The sequence below is a fragment of the Oryzias latipes genome, chromosome 24 (genome assembly GCF_002234675.1).
Source record: "Oryzias latipes chromosome 24, ASM223467v1".
Lineage (NCBI taxonomy): Eukaryota > Metazoa > Chordata > Actinopteri > Beloniformes > Adrianichthyidae > Oryzias > Oryzias latipes.
The window spans coordinates 16,261,851-16,283,648 of NC_019882.2; the positions used below are offsets into that span (position 1 = coordinate 16,261,851).

At 40.1% G+C, this 21,798-nt stretch overlaps 1 protein-coding gene across 1 annotated transcript; it reads right to left on the reverse strand.

The window, feature by feature from the left end:
* Positions 1-18,421: 18,421 nt before the first annotated feature.
* On the reverse strand, positions 18,422-21,140 carry insm1 (INSM transcriptional repressor 1). The gene has a single exon (XM_004083747.4). It carries the CDS (start codon positions 20,796-20,798, stop codon positions 19,476-19,478), a length of 1,323 nt encoding a protein of 440 aa, XP_004083795.1. The 5' UTR covers positions 20,799-21,140; the 3' UTR covers positions 18,422-19,475.
* Between the last annotated feature and the right edge of the window lie 658 nt (positions 21,141-21,798).

The following is a 21,798-nucleotide window of genomic DNA, read 5'->3' on the forward strand; positions in this document are numbered from 1 at the left end:
TTTTGATGCCCCACAAACATAGCAAAAAAAACAGTTATCCCTTCCTGTGCTAGTGATTTAGAAAATGGAATCGCACTATTTTTGATTTTATTCATTAACAATTTCTTTTAATGAAAGTGCAATTGTTTGACTGTTTTGATGCAAATAATATCTAAGTTTGAAGTATATTTTCAGTGAAAAATAAATAAATGGAAGAATCAAATGAAGATTCACAAACTGATTCTTTTTAGTCCTTGAGGCAACAAGATGTAATATTTCTTAGAGATTTTGGGAAGAAAACAAAGGGGTCCAACAGGCTGTTGTTGAAACCTAATCTCCTTGAGTGCATCTGAGGCCACAGATGTAGCTGATGCAGTGTGTAGGATCAGAGGGAAAAGGCTGAGTGCTGTGCGTTCAGGGACCTGCAGCCTACCCCCTGCGTCGGCTGCCAGGTAACCATCCACAGGGTCTGACCGCCTGATCTCCTTGGGGGCCAGGGACCAGGAGGAGCCACCAGGCAGCAGGTGCTCGGCTGGGATTGTAGCTGCAGCAGGATTATTGTACATTCAGACAACAGAATGGCTGTGTGGGGATGCTGTGGCCACAGGAGTAACAGAGTAAATGAAGCTTGTGTTTTTTTTTATTTAAGCTGGTAGAAAAACTTGCAGCTCAAACAAAACAAAGCAGAGCGATGAAAGAAACACTAGTTATTGTTATTTTTTTCAGCATTTGAAACATAATAATTAAAGAAATTTGACATATTTTGTTTCCTTTTGCAGAAACACACCTTAACTGGATAATTTTTACGTAACATTGGCGCTCACAAAATATTTTTTTTTCCAATGAAATGAGAATGCTTGAATGATAAAAAAGCCTTTGTTTCATGCAGATTAGTCCAGTCCCTGTATACATTTCTGCTGCCTTAAGCATGTCTTATCTTTCAAATGAATTTCAAACTTTCAAGGGCTGTATAAAATCTCAGTAAAATCTAAAAGTACTGTTCTGAACAATTTTAGCTAAAGGCTTTGCTGGGTTTTGAATGCTTAAGATAAATTTCAGAAACTAACAAAAAAAAAAAATCCATTTGTTCCTGGGTTTCTAGGAATTTGGGGTTTGCCTTCAGAAATATTGAACTGCTTAGAATTGAGTAGAAAAAATGAAGTGCTCTATCAATCCTCCCCAAATAAGGAAATTTAAGGATCTTGTCTTGTTCACAGGAGGGTATTCGAGCTGAGCCGATAATTGACAGCTAGATAGGGGAAAAGCGTGTAGTCTATATGAAAGAAGACAGTGATACAAAAGATAAAACTCCTGATATACTATTGGTCTTGATGGATTTTATGGCTGGATTCTATTACTGGGTTAGTATTTGTTGCTTAATTGGTGTTTAGCTTGTACCGCTGGTTGGGAAGTTTCCCCCTGAGTACAGTAAAGTCAAAATAAAAAACCCTCACATGAGAGCTCTGACTGAATGAATGAGATTGCAGAAGCTTGCAGATGAAATGAGTTTCCTCTCAAGTCTGACTGGACAGAAGCTTGCAAACAGGGTGAGGACCTTCATGTTATCATTACATCACTGCTCATTCGCTTCAAAATCTCTGATTCAGACTTCCATTAAAAATGCACCCCAAAGCTTTCAGTTGAAAATTTTTTTAAACGTGTCCTGCAAAGGGGATGACTTGAGGAAAATGATGATGATTTTAATAGACTGTGGGTAGAGTCTTACGATTAACCTGCAGCTACAACCCGCAGTAACAAATGGATGGCTGACATAATTCTGTTCATGGCAAGATTGTAATTGTCATAAAGAACACATAACAAATAACCAGCCCAACACACAAGAAGGCCAAATAAAAACACTGACTAATTCAAAACACCCCATAAAAACAAAGAAAGCTAAACAAGGACAGTATAATCCAAGTTTTCAGACAACAGTTTAATTATTTGTTCTGCAGAACTGGCACCAAAAATAAAACTTTTTCTTTAATTTGCCAATTACTTTTTATTCATCCCTCCATTGTTTCACCAAAGAACAGGTGAATTTTGCTCCCTGCACAAGGGAATTTTGCACAAAAAGAATGCAAACAAATGTGCATTTTGATTAAATTATGTAGTACTTTACTCATGTTAAGCACTCTTTAACTTATCAAAAACATATTGTGTAAAACTTGCTTTTTTTAAATATATTTAGCAACGTTTTACTTATGTTACTTGTGTTAAACGTGAAGAGTTGTTACTCATCTTATCTGTTACATCTTTGTACAGCAAAGATAAAACATTTTTAATCAAAAAAGAAGAAAATGAACATGTGAGGACAAAAGCAGAAATGAAACTGAACTTCAAATCCACTCATTGAAACTGCGTGCTGTCTGTCACTCTGAGCCTGTTTACAAATGGATGAATGGAATATTTGCTGCTTTAATACTCTCTGAGCCTGCTTCATCCTGCTGGTCCTCAGCTGCTTGTGAGCAGAATGTTTCTCTAAAATGTCTCAGGGAGCCGTCTTTCCATTTGACAGCCCTTCGGGTGAACAAAGGCTCAGTACTAATGCTCCCCAGATCAACCGCCTGCCTTTCTATTGAGCGAGGTGCCAAGATGCACAGGCTTTTAATGCTGGAGCGCTCAACGCCGGGCCGCAAGGGAACGTCTTCAAAGGCTAATGCAAAATGAGTCATCTACCAGCCATCTCATAACAACGCCCCTGCAACACAATTCCCTTTGGTTAAAGGTTTGCTATTGTGTTGCACCCATCTGAGCTGGTGTCAACAGTCAAAAAAAAAAGCTGGGAAAAGGGTGGTTATCAGAGGCCGCCCAAAAGAACAGCAGCGTGGAAAAATGCTGGCTTTTTGGGGTCTGTGCAACCATCTGTGACACCTCTGCTTCGCCTCCTGACTAGGCGGTCCCATATGGCTCGCTGCAATTTACCGGGTGTCGCCCTCTTGTTGCTATTTTGTTGTTGTTATTTATTTACAGAAGCATGCACACGAGATGAGTGAGGGGACGGCTTTCCTGTTGGTGCCAGAAGCAGCCAGGGAGTTGTTGGAGGGGATTGTATTTTTGAGATGATCTGGCACCAACACCGCGTCCAACAGAGACAGTCCAGCCAGAGAACAGAGGGAGAGCGAGGCTCGGCCATCTGTGGGACAGACATGGTAGACGTCCTCGATTTCGCAGTTTCCACCTCAAATAGTGCCAGAAAGTCATGGCACCACGGTTGGTTTTAATCTCCACCAGGTCTGTGTTTGAACAAAATTTGTTTGCAGATATTTGTAGTGATGAAATCTTTGCATTTCTCAACACATTTTTGCTTTTGCGAGCTGGAACTAACTTTCCAGCAATTTGAAAACTGAAACCACCATTCCAAACAAAAGTTACATTATACAGTTGAGTATTTTGAAAAATGTTTGCAGAATATAGTATATAGTCTTGAAAAGTTGAAGCATAAAGATGATCTCTTCTTAGAGAAAGAAGAAAACAACTAAATTTGTCAGTCCCTCAGCAGCAGCAGCATGAAACTGAAGGGAACTTCAGGAGATCAGAATGCTGATGTAGAGTGAGAGAATGTCCCAGAGGTTCAATTACCGAGCCACCGTAGGTCCTCTCAGCCTTCATTAGCTGCCTGCTGGAGCAGACACTCCTGCCACACACTCTGTGTGGTTTTTGTTTGGTGTAGAACCTCGGGGAGATGCTTGTCTCTGCTCTTTAATGATCATACCGAAATCTTTCTCAGAATTCAGAGGTGATGCTGTGTTCTGCTATGTGGTTTGTGACTGAGGTGAGGATGCACTGCAGTGTTTCCTGTCCTATTAACATTTTAGATAACAGAAATGACTGCATCAAAATTGGAAGAACAAAAAACCTTTATTTTGCAACAAACTAATTTTATTGTAGAAAAATCTTAGGAAAAGTGCCTATTGTCTGTCAAATACAACATTAGCAGATGCTGACGATTCACTTGTGACTTTCCATCAGAAGTTATATTTTAAAGTTTGATCCTCTTTCTATTTCAAAGTGTAACTGGTGGTCTTTTTAATTATAATTTTGCTGTTTTTAACAGAAATCAATAAAACCTGTGTCATTTTTAAGGATATGGTTTCTGCAGAGTAGCAGTCAGAACTTTTCCTCTGAGGTGGGACTTTGGGTGCAGTAACCTCCTTCTTCCCTTCCTATCGTACATTTGATCAATAAAATCATAGTGCAAAAAAATATATAATTAGAACCACAGTCAGTAATACATGATATTGACTTGGATAAATGTATGATATTAAGTTAGATAAACGTGTTAATTTGAGTTGCATAAATACATTTTTTTTAAGTCAGATCAACATTAAATTCTGTTGGATAGACATAAAAATTAAGTTAAATAAACTTAATTCAATTACGTGTTACCAATTGAAGTAATTCGTTTAAGTTGGATCATCTTTTTTCTTTTCAGAGTGCTGTTACTGAGAGCTCACTGCTTACACGCTCTCCCGCTAGCTTACAGCTCCTCACATGCCCAACCCAACATTACAGGTGAAACAAAAATTGCGAGAAATATTGGAGCTAAACAATCGTACAGTTTTGAGCCAGATACCAGCTCAGACGAAGATAACAAGGATGTACAGGGATCTATTTTTCTACAAGTGGAGGCTTCAAAATAGAGTGGAACAGGGAGCTTGTGGCCTGTCCAGAGTGTTTTCTTCGTAACAATTAAGCTGTTTTTCAAACAGCCCTTTTTGTCTGCTCCTGATTCACATCAATTTGAATTAAAAAATAATAATTTTTCTTTGTATATGTCCTCCATCATCAGAAAAATGCCACAAGAACATGTTAAAAACACCAAAAACATTATTTTCATTGGAGTGAGCTTTCAGGACTGTGATTTTTGGGTCAAAACTTTGTTAAAAAAATCTTACATTTTTCGGAATAGCTTATTGCAACGTCATGTGCCACAGTAATACCTCCTCTGTTTGCCTATTTCATATTTCTGTTGCTGATTTGGTCCACTCTTTAATCAAGATTAAATGTGCTGCACCCTCTCCTGAAAGTGAAAAAACAAGGTCAGGCAATTAAAGCTGTTATTTAAATTCACAACCAACAAGGTCTTTTATCCTTAATGCTTCAAATGGCTGTTTTAATTCCGTGCTCAGCTACACTTCCTGATTTACCTTTTAGTTTTTAAAGTTGAGACTTTAGGATTTTCTTTCCCTTTTTGAAATAAAGCACTATAAACATTCTAAAAAAAAAAAAAATTTCTACAAAAGAAAACCCAAAAACAGATGTTAAAACATTTTCAAAGCACATAAACAACCTGTTCAAAACTCAGTTTTTTTGGTTTATTGTTTTTATTTTTTACAATTTCGTTGTTTATTAGTTAATCGCTTTTACCCAAATGTGACCAACAATAAGATAATAGCCCCCCATCAACCATGAAAAAAATGGTACTGGCAATCGCATTGAGTAGCAATCAAGGCTCATTTCTGTTACAGCACCATCTTAATTTCCCAAACCCTGAATGCTGAGGAAAATTTAATCTGCTCACTTACTTGGGTGATGGAGATGGAAATGTAATTATGCTGAATCTCTGTGCTGAGCCATCTGAGACAAGAGGGATTTTTGGAACTGTAAGCACTTCCTTCTTTACAAATAATGGCAGAAACAAAAAGATTTTGAGAAAATCAATAGTCTGAGTACAGCATATGGTTATGGATCTGTTGTAATTTAGATTAGTTGTCAAGAGAACAATCTGTCACCTTCAATGGGTATTCTTTCATGTTGAAACATGTGCTGTGGCATGCATGCAACAGTCTGGACCTGAACAATTCTAGTCTTTTCTTTGATAAGGGGTTTCACAGTCTTTTTTAAATGCACTTCCTGTACAGAAATATTAAATATTATCACACCAATGATTGATTTACTGGCAGCAGTTTCAATAGTAAAATACTGTATTTAGTTATACTGCAGCTTATTTTAAAAGAACTTAATTGGTTAGTTCAAAAGGGGCCCAAGTCCAAGAGGTTTGTTTTTCCAGGAAATGATTTTAGTTGCATAGCTTAAAGGGAGGCTACACCAAATGGTTAATACTTTACCCAGATTTCAGAGGACTAGCAAACTCTGGACTTGGGCCCTTCTTGAATTAAACAAGGGAGCTGCCATATTGGATAACTAGTGCTGCCATCTATGGGATAAAGCAAAACCCATGCAAGAGAGGCCCAAGTCCAGGAATTGCACTTAATGCATTTTAGATGTCAAGCATAGTCAATACATTACAACGGACTTGGGACTTCTTCTGCACATAATAAGATAGCTTTTCCCTTGAAGACCATAGAACATATAACATCTCTATTTTGAAAAAAATGTGGACTTTGGCCCCTTTAGAAATAACGGATTCAATTACAATAAGGTATTGCAAATGTTTTTTACAGTAGCTCACAGTATTCTATAACCGAAATACATCATTGCACTTATCTGAGCACAGATGCCAGCTCACCTTTGCTCAAATATTGTGTGTGACAAAAAGATATATGCTTGATATATGGTTGTGCCTAATGGTGTGTACAGAGCTTGGTTTGGGGAAACATATGCGTTCTACGCATGCCCCGATCGTAATAGCTTTGCTAGAAACTATCTTTTTACAGATTAAAGGAAACTGTAAGAAAGGACTTTTTGTGACTGTTGTAACCATTTCTGTTTAGTTTGCTGGATGTCAAATTAGCACATTTGGCTGAGAACAGAAGAAACACATTTTTTGTTTAGGACTTATTTGACAGCTAAATGGGTTAATAATTCATTAAAATTGGTTTATACGCCTTTTCAAGTGAGGAACTTGCAGTGATAAATGAAGGTATGAGATTTTGTGATGAACCTCTCTGAAACTGAGTGTGTGCAGTGTAAGAGCAGAAATGGTTCAGGACATAATGACTGTAGATTTAAAATCCAATATTAATGCACTAGGAGTGATTTGTTTTTCCAAATTAAAGGTAATGGTATTATTGTATTTATAATTAAACATAAGCTGAAATGGGAATGTGACTATTTCAATACTGTGACCTTCCAAGCCTGTTTTAAGTTTTTGGAAAGGAAGGGGTTAAATGATGTCATATCTGGTCAAAACTGCAACGTTTCAGTGAAAATGAGTGGGTGACTCATATTTCTTAAAACTCTTGTGTTCACGTGTAGCTATGTAGATTTTTAAGACAGTTTTCCGGGTCTATATATAAAACATGCAACTGCTGAAGGTGCGCTAAAGTTAAAACAGGTTGAACTTTGACCAAACAGGGACTTAGATTTGGTTGTGACATATGGATGGCGTCCCCTTTATTTTAGGAAAGTGCCAACCATTTGAAAATTAATCATGGAGGAAAATTTAACATTTGTGGTTTGTGCCGGCCGGAATTCTGTGACACAAAGTCTTTCATATATTGGAATAGACCTGTGAAAGAAAAAGCCTGGATTCGGCAAGATTAACTTTGACTCTCTTCCCAGGGTGAGGGCTGAGGTGTTCGGGGGAAGTACTGTCACCAGGTAGTGTAAAATATATCGGCATCTGTAGTGCGTGTCGGTGTGAGGGCGCCCGTCCAGGAAGGCAGCCAGTTAGGTAGTTTACTCCTTAGTGGGTGAACTCAAGGTGGCCTCGTCCTCCTCGTGCGCCTGCAGGTAGTGTCCACGGCTAAGTGAGGTCACCCAATGGGCAGGTTTGTCACGCCCATGCATTAGCCACACCATAAACAATATAAGAAGTCCCGTAAGAGTTTTTGGCCGGGACGGACCTTCTAGCTTATCAAAATGGTTTACATCCGGGTTAGGGGCAGGACCTGAGTTTGTATAGCAAAGCTGTCTGGATTTGGGGTTGGACCCACGGTGACTTGGCAAATCAATGTCAACTCTCAAGCGGTCGATAGGACAGACACTGGGGGTTGGACGTGGTCCCAATGATATCTGCAAGTATCAATACGAAAAGGAATGGATGCCTTTGACATTATGCTCCCCCCACTGTAAGTGGTGGAAATGCGCTGGTAAACAGCAGGGAAAGAAGAAGCCCATCCCTGTTTGTCCAGCGTGAATACCATAGGCCAGGGGTCGGGAACCTTTTTGGCCAAGAGAGCCACAAATGCCACATATTTTGAAATGTAATTTCGAAAGAGCCATACAATAATGTAGTGTCCCTTCCCCACACTGAGGCACGGAGACTTAACCTCTTTTAAAGTTCTTTATTCCGATTACTGTAGACCGCAACAAACGCCGTTCAATTAATTCAGCAACTCCTGAATCTCTCCCGCCGACACGAGAGCGCTTCTCCCAACTTTATATTCCCCTGCTCCCGCTCCAGCCCCTCCCATTTCCCTTATTCGGCCCATAGCTGAACCCCATTGGTCCAAACTACCTAACAACAGGCTGAGCGACAGAACTGAGGGCCAATCAGATCTCTGCTTGACGCGTTCAATGAACTCCAGAACTTTTAACGCGGCCCAACAGCCATCCAACTCAGTCCGCGACAATTTGTTTAAAACTAAATATACAAATGAATGTGTGCATTTGATTTAATTTCAACATTTTTAAAGTACAATAAGTCTGTGGATTCTTTTTAATAACATTGTTATTCTGTTGCTAATAAATGATGAGTATTTCTCGTGGTAGTTTTGCTGATGGTCTAGTCTGGTTGATACGTGGTGAGTTTCTGCTTCGTTCAGGCGTTGAGACTTTAAACGTGATCTTAGGTCTGAATGTTCTGTAGATGTGACAAAAACTGCTCACCTGCAGACGGGGAGCCAGACACACACTCACACGCTGCAGTGAGTGACGGGAAGCGGGTTTTACGTTTTTACAATCCCTGCGCGGTTCACCTGCTGCCTGTCCCCACAACCCCTCACCCCCACCCTCTGCTTTCTCCCTCACACATCCCGTCCCCGCATCTGCGCGCTCTTTCTCAGAGACGGGAGCGCGCAGTTTTAGGCACGGCAATTCACAGGTTTCAGGCTGGTACAAACTCTGTGAAATAATAGATAATAGTAACTGATAGCGCTGGCGCAGATTTCTCTCTCTAAGCACTGCTACTACTGCGCGCCTCTGGCATCGCATCGCGCCCAAGAAGGACTGGTCTAATGAAAAAAAAATTACTATAATTAAAGATTTGTCTGCGAGCCACATGTGACCATCAAAAGAGCCATATATGGCTCGCGAGCCATAGGTTCCCGACCCCTGCCATAGGCCATATGCGTGTTCTAAAACAAGCGTTTAGAACTTACTTGAACCCACGTCACATATGTAAGCAGCTTAAGGGAGGATTGCCTCAATTGCTGACTTCTGATGGAAGCAGTCTGGTCATAGGGGCTAATTGTTGTGCCATTACTAAAGATGCAGTAGCAGAGGGTGAGTCAGATGCCACTGTACTTGTTCGAGAAATGTCTTGACCTTTTTGTTTTAAGTGCATGTGACCCTTTTGGTCAAGTTACCAATATAAAGTCCTCTTTCTTATTTTTTTTCTTTCTTTTTTTTTTGTCATTCCTTGCTTCTTCAGAGATCAAACAGCTCTATTAGTTACATAAAAAAGTTTTTCAACTGTAAGAGATGGAGGGGTTAATCCTGATGGAACTCCCCTTTAAAAGGCCTCAGCTGCCACTATCCAAACCTTTTGAAATCTCTGTCAGTTTACTGTGACTTCAGAAGGCCTTTTCTCCCTGACCCTTATTGATTCAGCTCTGCGCTGTGGCCTCTTCAACTCCCCAGCCACCCTCACTCGCACATAGATTCTGTCTCAAAGAGGCCAGTCTTCAAGCCATAGCATACAGGGAGCCATAACGTTTCAATTACTGATGGTTGTAATTATTCACGGTAGACAGCAAATCTGTTTGAACAATGTCCGTCCATTAAAAGAAAAAACAAATGTGCAGGATCTTCTTCACTGATAACCTACGGTACAACCTATTTATTTTAAGACATGAAGCTAAAAAAAATAAGGAAAACGAAAATGTTGAAAAAAGAACCACATGATTATACACGTAAGAAAAGGGAATAGAAAAATTGCTGACAAGCAGAAGATGTCAGACCTTTGAGAAAAAAGAAAAAACCGGGCTTCCCTCTTTTGACCTTAAACGGCTACTTACTTCCTGAAGCAAGGTTCCTGGCTCCTCCAGCTGATCCGCACAATTTCTACCTGCAAAAAAATGAGAAAGAAATGCAAAAGTGAAATGCATATCAATTAAGATGTCATAAGAAAGGTCTGAAAAGTGGAAAACCAGTTTAATCTGGCTGCCCTATGTTTTGTGGATGTGAGCTTTAGCATGTCTTAAGGACCTGTCTCATGCAAAATGTACTTTTTGAGTTTTTGAGTGTATTATAATGTTAATTCCTCACATTTTGTTGGTCAGCGTCAGCATGATTCACCCAAAAATAAATTTAGCTCATAAAGTAGCAAGCAAGTTTTAAAGTGCTTTGTGAAATTACTGCAGGGCAACTAAGTAGAATTAAAAACTAACAACAAACAAACTCCAATTATGCATTTGTTTGCAAAGAGCAAACATAAAACGTAATAGGGTATCAATAGAGGGGTCAGAGGTCACAAGCTCTCAAGGAGAAAGGCAGAGGAGTGAAGTTACAGGACAAATGTTCACAATCTGGAAGCCATCTGACTTTTTACATGAAGGCATCATTTGTAAAAACAAAACTGCATGGTAAAGTACAAGTCATTTTAAAAAATGTGTTGTTTTGTTGTCCAAATAAAGCATTTAGAATTAGTCACGACAGATAGTGATCCAGTTTATTAAATTGTTTTCGGTAGGTGGGAAATTTCAAAAATTGGCAGTGGTTACAGTCATCATGGAACCATTAAACATAATTGTTTAAACAATTATGATAGTTTTGATGTGAAAAAAACAACATGCGGCTCTGTGATGTGTTGCTATAGCAGCGAAAACGGTCATTTACAGCAATGACCATGAATTTGTCCTGAAACTGTCAAAGCAAAAAAACTTCTAGGTTGCAGTACACATTGAAAATGACACAAGTTCTCTTTGATTACTTGAGTTCAGTGTGGTTTTCCTGTTTTATCAGCTTAATTAAATCAGTTATTGTACTAATAAGGCAACATTTGTGTTTAACTGTTTTTAAAATTATTTTGTGATCTATTTTAGCATCCTGGATAACAAGCCCATCACCAGAGGACCCTGGTGTTACTGCCTTCTGACCCCTCCCTCAGCTCAGTGGCTCAGGTGTTCCCCTGTGTGACCTTGCAGACTTTCCTTTCAGCGATTCGTCATGGCTGAGCCTGACTGCTGCGCCAGCATGTGCCAGCTTGCAGAGAAGGGCAAGGCCTGCTCACCAGACGGCAAGTCAGCCTGACAGGCTGCCGCTGTCAGCTAGGGGGCCCGGGAGTCACTCTTGGCCCTGGCAACTGGCCCCACCCCGCCCATTGATAAGAATAGGCAAAAAAAAGGGAGAAAAAAAACACCACCCCCACTTCCTTCCTCTCCACAGGCTTTTCATTAGCTGCATTCATCTGCAAGTTAAGACTGAAAGTGGAGTGATGTAAACACTCCCCTGCACTGAGCGAGTGCTTTTCCTCTTATTGGCCTGGATTTTGAATGACGTCTTGTGACATCAAAATGTCATTGCTGTTTCTTGGGCTGTTTTGATGCTTCACATATTGTAGTCACACCTTTTGCACAAATAACCTTTACTGTATAAGGTGTAGTGCTTCAAGGATATGGAATAGTTTTAGGTGTGAACACATTAGAACCTAGTAATGCAGAAAGTATTTAAATGTAAAATAAAAATTTGCAATGTTCATGTTTTACTTTTTTTTCATATTTTATTTTCTCAAATGGACAATGAATGACATAAAAACACAAAAAATACCACATACAAGTAAATTTGTTGTGTAGGAACACAGACGTAAAGTCTCACTGAAGCTAAATAATATTGTTGATATATATATACACAATGTGAAAAAAGTCCCAACAGGAATAAAATGTCTAACAGCAAGAGGTTTCTGTGCTCCCCTTAGAAATTCATTTTCAACCTCTTTTTATTATTTCTGCCCTCTGGATGCCTGAATAGATTTACAAGCATTAGGACTGAGGGCTGTCATGATTTGAACTTGTCTTGTTTTTGGTCCTTGTTCTGTCTTGTTTCTGTTTCCTGTTTTATTTTGAAAGTCTCCTGTCTTGTCTGTTTTCTTGAGTTTTACTTCCTTTGGTCCCCATCAGCCCTGATCGTGTCCACCTGTGTCTTGTCTGCCCTGTCTGTATATAAGTCTGGTCTCTGCCTTCCTCCAGTGTTGGTCCATTAGTTATTCCTGTCCTGGTTGTCCTTGTCATGCCATGTTCCTCGGTTCTTGTTCCACGCCACAGTGAGTTTTGTTTAGTTTTGTCATCCTGCTCTGCAGCGCCTTTTGTTTGTTCATTAAACCCTCTAGACTCTGATCCTCATGCCTCCACCTCTGCGTCTGGGTCCAACCGGCTCTCGAGCCACCCTGCACCATGACAAGGGCTTTGTGAAAGAGGAGGTCCTGGACCCTTTTGTATTTGCCAAGATCCTAAAATCTGCTGTCAGAACAGACTGTTTAGGGCAAAAGTAAAGTATTTTTGATTATTGAAAAAGTTCTAGAATATTTGTTTTCTAAGGAGGTAATGACTTACTCCAACTTTACAGGAGCACATTTTTGCAGATCTTGAAAAAGTCAACTCTTATTAACTTTCTATGAGGTGGGATGACGTTGGATTGTTCGATTTTTACTAGCTATTTTCCAAATATTCTGACAGATTGTGAAGCTTCAAAAATTGTTCAAGATCATGGTATTAAAGCAATATTAATATTAGACCATTTGAAAATGACATGCATCAAAATCACGATCAATGCTAAACTAATCCAAGTAAAAAGAAATCTGAACTCAGCAACCAAGACCAAGCAAGGATACTTTTCAAAATAATGCAGCAGCTTTGGGCTGCATGAGGATGCAGTGGTTGGAGCTCTCACCTCACTACAGGAAGGCCCAGGTTCAAATCGCGACTGGGACTTTTTCTGTGTGGAGTCTGCATGCTCTTGCTGTGCATGTGGGAGTTTTTCCGAGCATTCCAGCTTCCCCCCATAGTCCAAAACCATGCTCAAAAACAGGCGTGCATGTGTGATTGTTTGTGGGAGTGATTGTGTGCCCTACAACAGACATGGCAATCTGTCCAGGGTGTACCCCATCTTCACCCAACAGTAGTCGGGATAGGCTCCGGCAACCCCATGACCACGAAAGGGGTACAGCAGGTTAAGAAAATGAATGGATGGATGCAGCAGCTGTCATAACATTAACATTACAACCCTTCCAGATCAAGAACTTTGGGATTCAACAGAGACAGGAGTCCTAAACTCTGAAAAAAAAACACAAAACAAATGAAAAAAGGAAAAAAAGATACTCCTTCAAACATCTCTTCAAAACCAGTTTAACATCAACAATGTAATCTAATCTTGAATCCAACATGAAGTCTAAAATACTAAACAAAACAGATCTAAACCAAGACACAAAATTATGCTAACAACATAAAGAAATCTTAAGAAAAACAACACCTAAAATCTCAAACCAAATCCATCAACCCCTCAGTTAAAAGGACTATCATAACAGTTTTGATGGAACTGAATGAATGAAACACACTTTTACCACAGCAAAAACTGCGCTGTATTCCTTAAAACACCCATGAACAAGCCTAGGTTTGCACACACATGAATTGTTTATTGTCAAGCTGCACAAAAAAAATTAATTTTTGTAATTGTTTGTGCCAAAAACAGAGTAAAACCACTTTGCTTCCAATAAAGTTGATCTCACTCTCTGCTGCTGCTGCTTTAAGTTAATTAGCTTTTCCACTTTGAGAGCTTTTCAAGTCAACAAGGCGATTAAGGTTTTACTTGAGCCCGGCTCATCAGAGTGGAGATGCGTATCGCAGCCAGCTGTAACCTGCTATGTAATGCTGATCAGCAGTCATCTGCAGAGCCTGACCTTGAAAATGATGCCACTCTTTCCAAAAGACACATCAGCAAACAAGACTCACAGAAAATATTGCACCTGATTTACCAATTTACCAACATTTTCATGTGATTTCATAAGCAAAGTCATTGCTTTACAACTCCTTCATATCATAGCCTCTTTATCTCAACTCTTCAGCAGTTCATTCCTTTACAGATCTGTCCAGCAGCCTCCTTGTAAATGTAGATTGTTGTCATCCTGTATATCATTAAAGGGAGTTCTGTTTTTAACTAAGTTAATTGAGAAAGCATGTGTTTCTCCCTTTTCTCTACTAACTTCTCCTACAGTACTTTTAGTTCCACCTTATTTCTACTTCTAGTTGTCACCAAACTTGATTTTTCTGTTTCCAGTCTTTTTCTTTGAATAGATCAGAAGATGTTAATGGATTTCAAAGTCACTTTTTCATCTCGGTTTATAAAATGTCCATGGATCCATGTGGGCAATAAATACACCGCGACTTATTAATTAAAACATCATTTCATGTAGGATCACTGCGATAATGAAGACGTCAACAACAAACATCAGAGTTTGATGCTTCAGCACCCACACATCTTAACAAAGGCCCCTCGACAAACCTAATCTACTCTTAAAACACAATGTTCCTCGTTTGTGCTCTCTTTTCGCGGCTTGTTCTTCTTCACTTGTTGACTTTTTATGCTTGCCTGCCTCTGACACCAACACCTGCCAGTCCTGAAAATGCCCCTGAGGTTTGTTTGACTTACCTCGGCCCACGCAGAGAGCCAGAAAGCCAGAGAGGCCGTGTTTACTCTGTCTGCTCCTGCAATTCCTCTCTTTCTTCCCCTCTTTGTGTGAGACTGATGTAGATAAGAGGAGGCGTGTGCGGGGCAGCGGCAGCTGAGAGAGGGCAGCTTGCATGGAGGGGCAGAGGAAGAGGCTGCGGTGGAAAGCTACAAGGTGAGGTCAGACAATTCTTTGTAAGTTGAAGCAGCTGGTGTCATCCAACAAAACACATCTGTCAAACCAGGCGCTATGGAGGAAATAAGTCAACCAGCATTATGTTTTCTACATCTAGGTGCTTCACATGTGTTTCTCCACGGCAGGTAAACACAACAAATCTATTCCTACTCACACAAACACCCGAGGTCGAACATTATTCCCCATCCAGGCCTAACAGCATTAGAGAACAGCGGACGTCTGATTACACCAGGCAAATTGAATTATGTTGTGTTGCTTACATGTGTGACAGTGAGTCACATGACAGTAATAAAACACACAACAGCAGCAGAAATAATCAAGCATCCAACATCAGATTTAATAAAAAAAAGAGAGAGAAAAATATTTGATATGATTAGAAAAACTAAAGGGAAAAAAATCAGAAGATGTTCGTTTTTTATCTGTCAAGGTATTGATTCATCTGAAATAGTTTTAGAAGAGGTTTAGAAGCTTTTTGATTTAAAAAGCAAAATCCATTTGTTGTAAATTATTCATTCATTTAATAGAAAAGTAAAGATTTCATACACTTCATGTATAGAAGTTTATGTTTCAAAACTGAACTGGATTCCAGATTAAGAGGGAGACTTTCATTAATTCCAATAAAAATGGATATAAGATATATTCCTGAACAGCGTATGGAATAATGCTTTGGTGTTTACTTTTCAGTTTGTGCCTTGTACACATGAATAGTGCATTTATCTAACCTAAATTTTTCATTTCTGACAGAGAATGACAATTATGAAATTCTATTATTTTGCAAAGAAGCCAAAATCCCAAACCCTGTGCCGTATCCTAGGACATAGATTCCGCAGAGTGGCAGTAGTTCATTAGAAATTTCACCTCTGAGTTGTGGGGGGACTGTTGGGGTCGAGTAAGCCTGTCTCCATTTCCCATCATCCATCTGTTTCCACCTTTCCCACTATCTTACAGTCCCAAACACACCCCAACCTACCATTACCGGTGCAACAGCAATGGTGAGCAATATTGGAGCTATCCAGCCGTTCGGTTTTGATCCAGATTCCAGCTAAGACGAGGAAAACAAAGACAGTCATGGATCTATTTGTCTATAACTGGTTTCATCAGTAGGGAGCAGAGCACAAAAAATGTATACCTTTATTAATGTCCTCCACCTAGAGAAAAATACCACAAGAACATGTTAAAAACACTGTTTTCATTAAGTGAGTCTTTTAGGTGAGATGGTTAGTCTCAATCCTGATGTGATCGAGAGGTCAATGTAGAAACAGAAGCCGCACAACTGAGCAACACAACCGAAAAATAATAAAAGCAAAATGCAAATAAAACAATCATGAAACAACACAGACAGTGATTGAAAATTATTTCCTGTACAAATGATACAAAATTCTCATTTATTTGCGTAGCAGCTATTATTTTATCATATCATCACATATTAGTTTGTTCTTGTTTTTTTTTGTATATAACAAAGTGTAACTCTTAACCAATTCAAGCTTTAGCCTTTACCCTTCAGAATCACTGAGGGCAGGTTGAATAAAAAGACAAAGGGAAATTAAATAGCTCTTTATCTGACAGCAGTAAACTGCACAAGAAACAACAGTAGATCAGGTGCATGTTGAGTTTTGGAGCTTGGCAGATGCCACTTTCACTGCAAGCCCTTTTATTTCTTTGAAAATGCAGCAGTGGAGCTCCATTAAGCATTGCAAGTTTGTGTGTTTGTGTGTGTGTTCATTTTCTGCAGCCCTTATCTGCAATCTGCTCCCCAGCTGGCTTACACCTGTCAGAGCCACACAAGGAGCTGGACTCACTGGCGTACCTCTGTGTGTGTGAGTCAGTGTGTGTGTGTGGGGTTACGGTAAGGTAAGACAAAAGATTTCCATGCAGATGTTGTGAAAATTCTTAGACTTCCCAAAATGTGGTCAAAAAAGTGTGATACAACTCTATTTATGCATGGTGACTATATGGTTACCCAAAACAAGAATACAAACTTGCAATGCATTACAATATATATATATATATATATATATATATATATATATATATATATATATATATATATATATATATATATATATATATATATATATATATATATATATATATATATATATATATATATATATATATATATATATATATACACACACACACACACACACACACACACACACACAATGCAATGTGGAAATTATATAGTTAATAATGATTAATTAATAATTCTCATTATAATGAGAATACTTGAAATAGTTATCCAGTGTAAAAAAGTCATGTATTTTCCTAAAGAGCCGTGAAAGCAGCTAAAAGTGGTCATCCCTTTGGACCAGCAGCATTTACCCTGCAGTTTGGAGACACAAAAGTGTGAAAATCACTTGAATTATTCACTGTTTTTACTTAATTTCATTTAAAAAACATCCGGTTTTAGACTTGGACTAAAATTCTCCTCATAATTTATAACGTGCAATACTCACTCCAATTATATTTCAGGAGAATTGGGCAGGTGTAGCATCCCAGTTTCCTGTCAGTCAAGATTCATCATACTGTATCATGATTTGTGGAAATAACGCAAACCAGTTTGAGACAATTGATGACGATGTGGGAGATCTTTTTTTTAAAAATGTTTTTTCATTGTGTTCCAGTGAAAGAAGAGCAAGGGATCGTGGCCATTTCAAAGTCTTTTGCAGTTTGTGGCGAGAAATGGCACCTGTTAAACAATGCTTCATCACTAAGTTTATGGTTCATGGTCTGAGGATGAGATTTGGGTAAATCATAAAATTAAAATGGCCATCGGGTGTAACTACTTTTCATAAAAAAGATAGTGTGACTCTGAGATTAACAACTGCATGAATGTGTACTGTAGACATTTAGAGCCATTTCTTCACTAAAACTTTCCTTTGCGCATTGCATCCCCTGTGTATTGAAAATGTATTCAAAATTGCAATATAGTAAGGTAACAAAGGAATGCCTTCAAAAGTATTTTTCTTTGTTTTACACGACATTTGTGACACTCATTCCCAAAAAACCTGCCAATTGATGTTGTGTTGTTTTGTTTATGAACACCGAGTACAACAAAATGTCTCTCAAAATATCTCAAAATTACAGACATTTATATTATTAGGATACAGCAGAATATCATGATTAAAAAAATATAAAATTGCCAACCTTGTTTTATTTGTTTAATTGGGGTTTATTTTTTTAAGGTGTGAGTGTTTTCTTTGCAGGGTTTTCATTTAAAAATCTTTTTTATTCATCAAATTTTAACACAAAACTTGTTTTTTTTATATGTTTTATTTTATTTATTTAGTTTTGTAGTGATTGTAAGTTTTGCACTATTTATTTTGTCTTTTAAATCAATGTGTTGGTTTGGAATTCAACCTATTCATACTTTTTTTTAGTGCTTTGTACATTGAGTTTATTTTGTGCAGCACCGTGACGACTTTAGTCGGTTAAATTTGAACGAATGTGTGCGTCAATATCAGAAGAAACTTATGAGTGTCAGTGTTTGAGTAAAAAAACAAAACTTCTCAAAAGTCTATTTCTCAGTTTGGCTTTATTGTTTTTGGACATTTAGCAGAACGCAGCAGAAACATCCAAAGCAGAGCTAACAAGGAAACGCAAAAAAACAAAAAAGAAGCAAAAAATAAATAAAAAAGTGATCAAGTACAAACATGATTGCATTCAGTTCATTGATTGTAGAACGGTCACACTGTTCTCACACCTTCATTATATAAATAAAAAGAAATCACAATGATTTGGCTACATCATGTTAAAAAAAACACAACAACAAAATACAGGTTTGACCTCACAATAATAACTTACACAAATAAATTAAATAAATAAAGAAGAAAAGAGATTACGTAGTACACAGGCTATTAACACAGAAGGCTTTGTGGAAAATTATAATTTATGCTCAGCCAACAATAAAGAGGTGATCAAAAACAATCAGATGAGTTGACTTTAAGGCAGTTTTACAGCAGGAGTTTCTAATCCAAAGGCATTACTGGCTACACTAGTTTCACTCGGGTTGTTTTTAGGCGACAGCTACTGATCCACAGATCCACAAGCTATGTTAAAGCTAATCCCAGTGAGAAGATAAGGTCTGTCCAGGCCTGTGACCTCTGGGCTTCATGGGCTACAGGTTATTCCCTCTCTTAGGTCTAGGAGCTAATAGCACTTGTGCAGGGATGTGAGAAGAAATCTTCATTAACAGTCCAATGCTGTGTAGGAGGGGGTTCGAAGACACGTGATGGAGTGTCAGGCACAGTGCATGTGAGAAGGCAACAGTCACTGATGATTTTTGTGTTCAGAGCTAGACTGCATCATTATTCCCATTTTACTTAAGTTCTGTTAGCTTTAGAATAGAGAACAGATATTTCATAAATCAAAAAAGTTTGTTCAATTTACTGCAAACTTAATGTTGTGAGGATTTGAGGAAATGTGAATATAATTATTTTCTTTTTTTTTAGTAGTTATCAAAAACTAGAATTCCATATTTTTGCTCTGTGATCATGAAAATGGAACAAAGACAGAGATGTGTAAGACAAGAACAAAGGCTGGCCACGAATCATGTGTGAACAGTCCCGGATCAGCAGGCGGGGCGCAGCGGCATCTGCAGCAGGATCACCTGTCGGTTCTCGGACGGGTGGCATTTGTTGATGTGTCTGGTGAGTCCCGGAGAGCTGTAGAAGACAGCGGGGCAGTATTTGCACGGGTACATGTGTGAGGAGTGCAGCAGGCGGATGTGCCGCTCCTGGCTGCCTCTGCTGCTGAACTTCTCCCCGCAGACAGGACACAGGTGACAGGTAGAGGCGCTCAGGTTGAGCGGCGCGGCGCTCTGCTCGCAGGGGCGCGCGTCGTCCTCCCGCGCGGGTTTTGGAGAGCCGTGCTGTGACGCAAGGTGCTTCCTCAGATAGGCTTGGCGTTTGAACCTTTTCCCACACTGGTTACAATCACAAAGCCCGTCATCGGAGCCAGATTCGGACGGTTGTGGGCTCGGCGTGTCCCTGTCGCTGCAGTCCTTTGTGTCATCAGGCGCTGTTTTGTTGGAAACTTTGTCGCTCTCCAAATGATGCCCTCCGCTCTGCGGCTTTGGTTTGTGCCAGCGCCGATGAGAGGCAAGATTGGCCGGGCAGCTGAATACCTTGTCACACTCAGGACACCTGTACTCGACGCGGACTATTCTGGAGCACTTGTGCTGGGCCAAGGAGAACGGGTCTGCGTAGGCTTCACGACACAGCTGGCACACGAACTCCCCCAGCGGGTGTTGGTCACCTGTGTTCGGCTGCTGCTTCTGGTCCACAGGAGCTTCTTTGATCTTGAGCCCGAGAACTGGGGATGTGGTGACGTCATCCTCAAAGTGCAGTTTCCGAATGGCTTTGGTTTTCTTAGAGGGCGGTTTGCCTTTGCGCTCCGGGTCACTGGGCGGTCGTTTGGCCCCGGAGATGGGGATCTTCCCGGAGAAGGAAGCACTGGCTTCGGCGTGGTTGCTGGTGCTGGAGCCGATTTTCAGGTCCACAGGTGCAAAGAGGTGACCCAAAGCTGTAAGTGCTGCTGGTGTGGGGAAAGATTCAGCCGAAACAGGTGATCCGAGGTTGAAGCGCCTCTCCAAGTAGCGGTCGTGGTCCTGGCTGACGGGGCGAGTGGGGCTGTAGAGACCACGGTACACTGTTTCGGGGTTACCGAATTGAATTGGTTTAGCATCCTGGTCCGGAGCAGTGGCCGCAGCCCCGAAACTGGGCGTTGGAGTGCGCACTGGGATGGAGGCGAAATGCGCGGAGGAGGAGGAGGATGGCGGCAGCAGCGGCGGCGCATCAACTGATGCTTGATCCGGTTCCTCGTCATCAGAGCGGACCCGGTAAGACACCGGGATGGTCTTCTTGTTTCTTTTCACCAGAAATCCTCTGGGCATGTTCGCGGTGGTCTGACAGCTGAAGGCACTTTGGATGCTGCTGCGAGAAAGAAAAAAAAAACACTTTCAGCTGCTCGCTGATACAAACATCGAATGCGTCTTTTTTTGTGTTTTTCTGTTTCCTCTTCTCTATATTGATCCTATGCGCTCCTCCCGAGGTGATCACACTACAACATAGCAGCACTCTTTTTAAGGCAACATGATGACATTGTTTCCGTCCCCCCTTGTTGCCTCATGCCCGACCAATCAGATAAAGCCGAGGTCCCCTGTGGATTTGGGGAGTGGGTGTGGGAGGATGGAGGGACTGATGGAGAGGAGGGGGGTGAGTGATGGAGGATTTGCAGATTGCAAAGCAGATGTACCTGAGGGCTTCATTGTATTTACACCCCCCTCCTCCTCTTCAGCCACACACACACACACACACACACACACTTTCTGTCCTTCTCCACACACACACACACACACACACACACACACACTCCTCTTCTCGGCGTCTCGACCCCGGGCACACGCCAGGAGCCTCTTGCTTTCACGGTCTGATGGGTTTGTATAAAAATCTACACGTGCCTCAGCTTTGTGTGTATTCTTTGACTGGTGGAGGCTTTGATTCCTAAGACAAGGCTTCATAACGGTAAAAGTAAAATGTTTAGGATTCCGAATTAGATTCAAATAGTTGAAGTTCAAGAGATTAACAAAAAGACTGTTTTAAATAAAGCAGAAAACTCAGATTTGACAAAGAAAATCACAGTTTAAAATTGTTTAAATCTACACCACTCATGAACGCTCAGCCAACCAGAACTCAAGGTAAATAACTAAACATGAAATCTAAAAGGCCACAGTTGCTCTGGAGCATGTGCGCCGGCGTGACAGTTAACTCCTGGCATACGATTCCGTCATGTTACGCATACATAATTAATAACTAGAGGAGGTTTTCCTGTTTTGCATCACAATAGTGGCGCTTGTGCAAGCTGTACACCCGTTGTGATTGAAAAGGAAATTG

Bases quoted from the DNA above. Each gene is read 5' to 3' on its own strand.
- insm1 (XM_004083747.4), bottom strand. From the start codon at position 20,798: ATGCCCAGAGGATTTCTGGTGAAAAGAAACAAGAAGACCATCCCGGTG.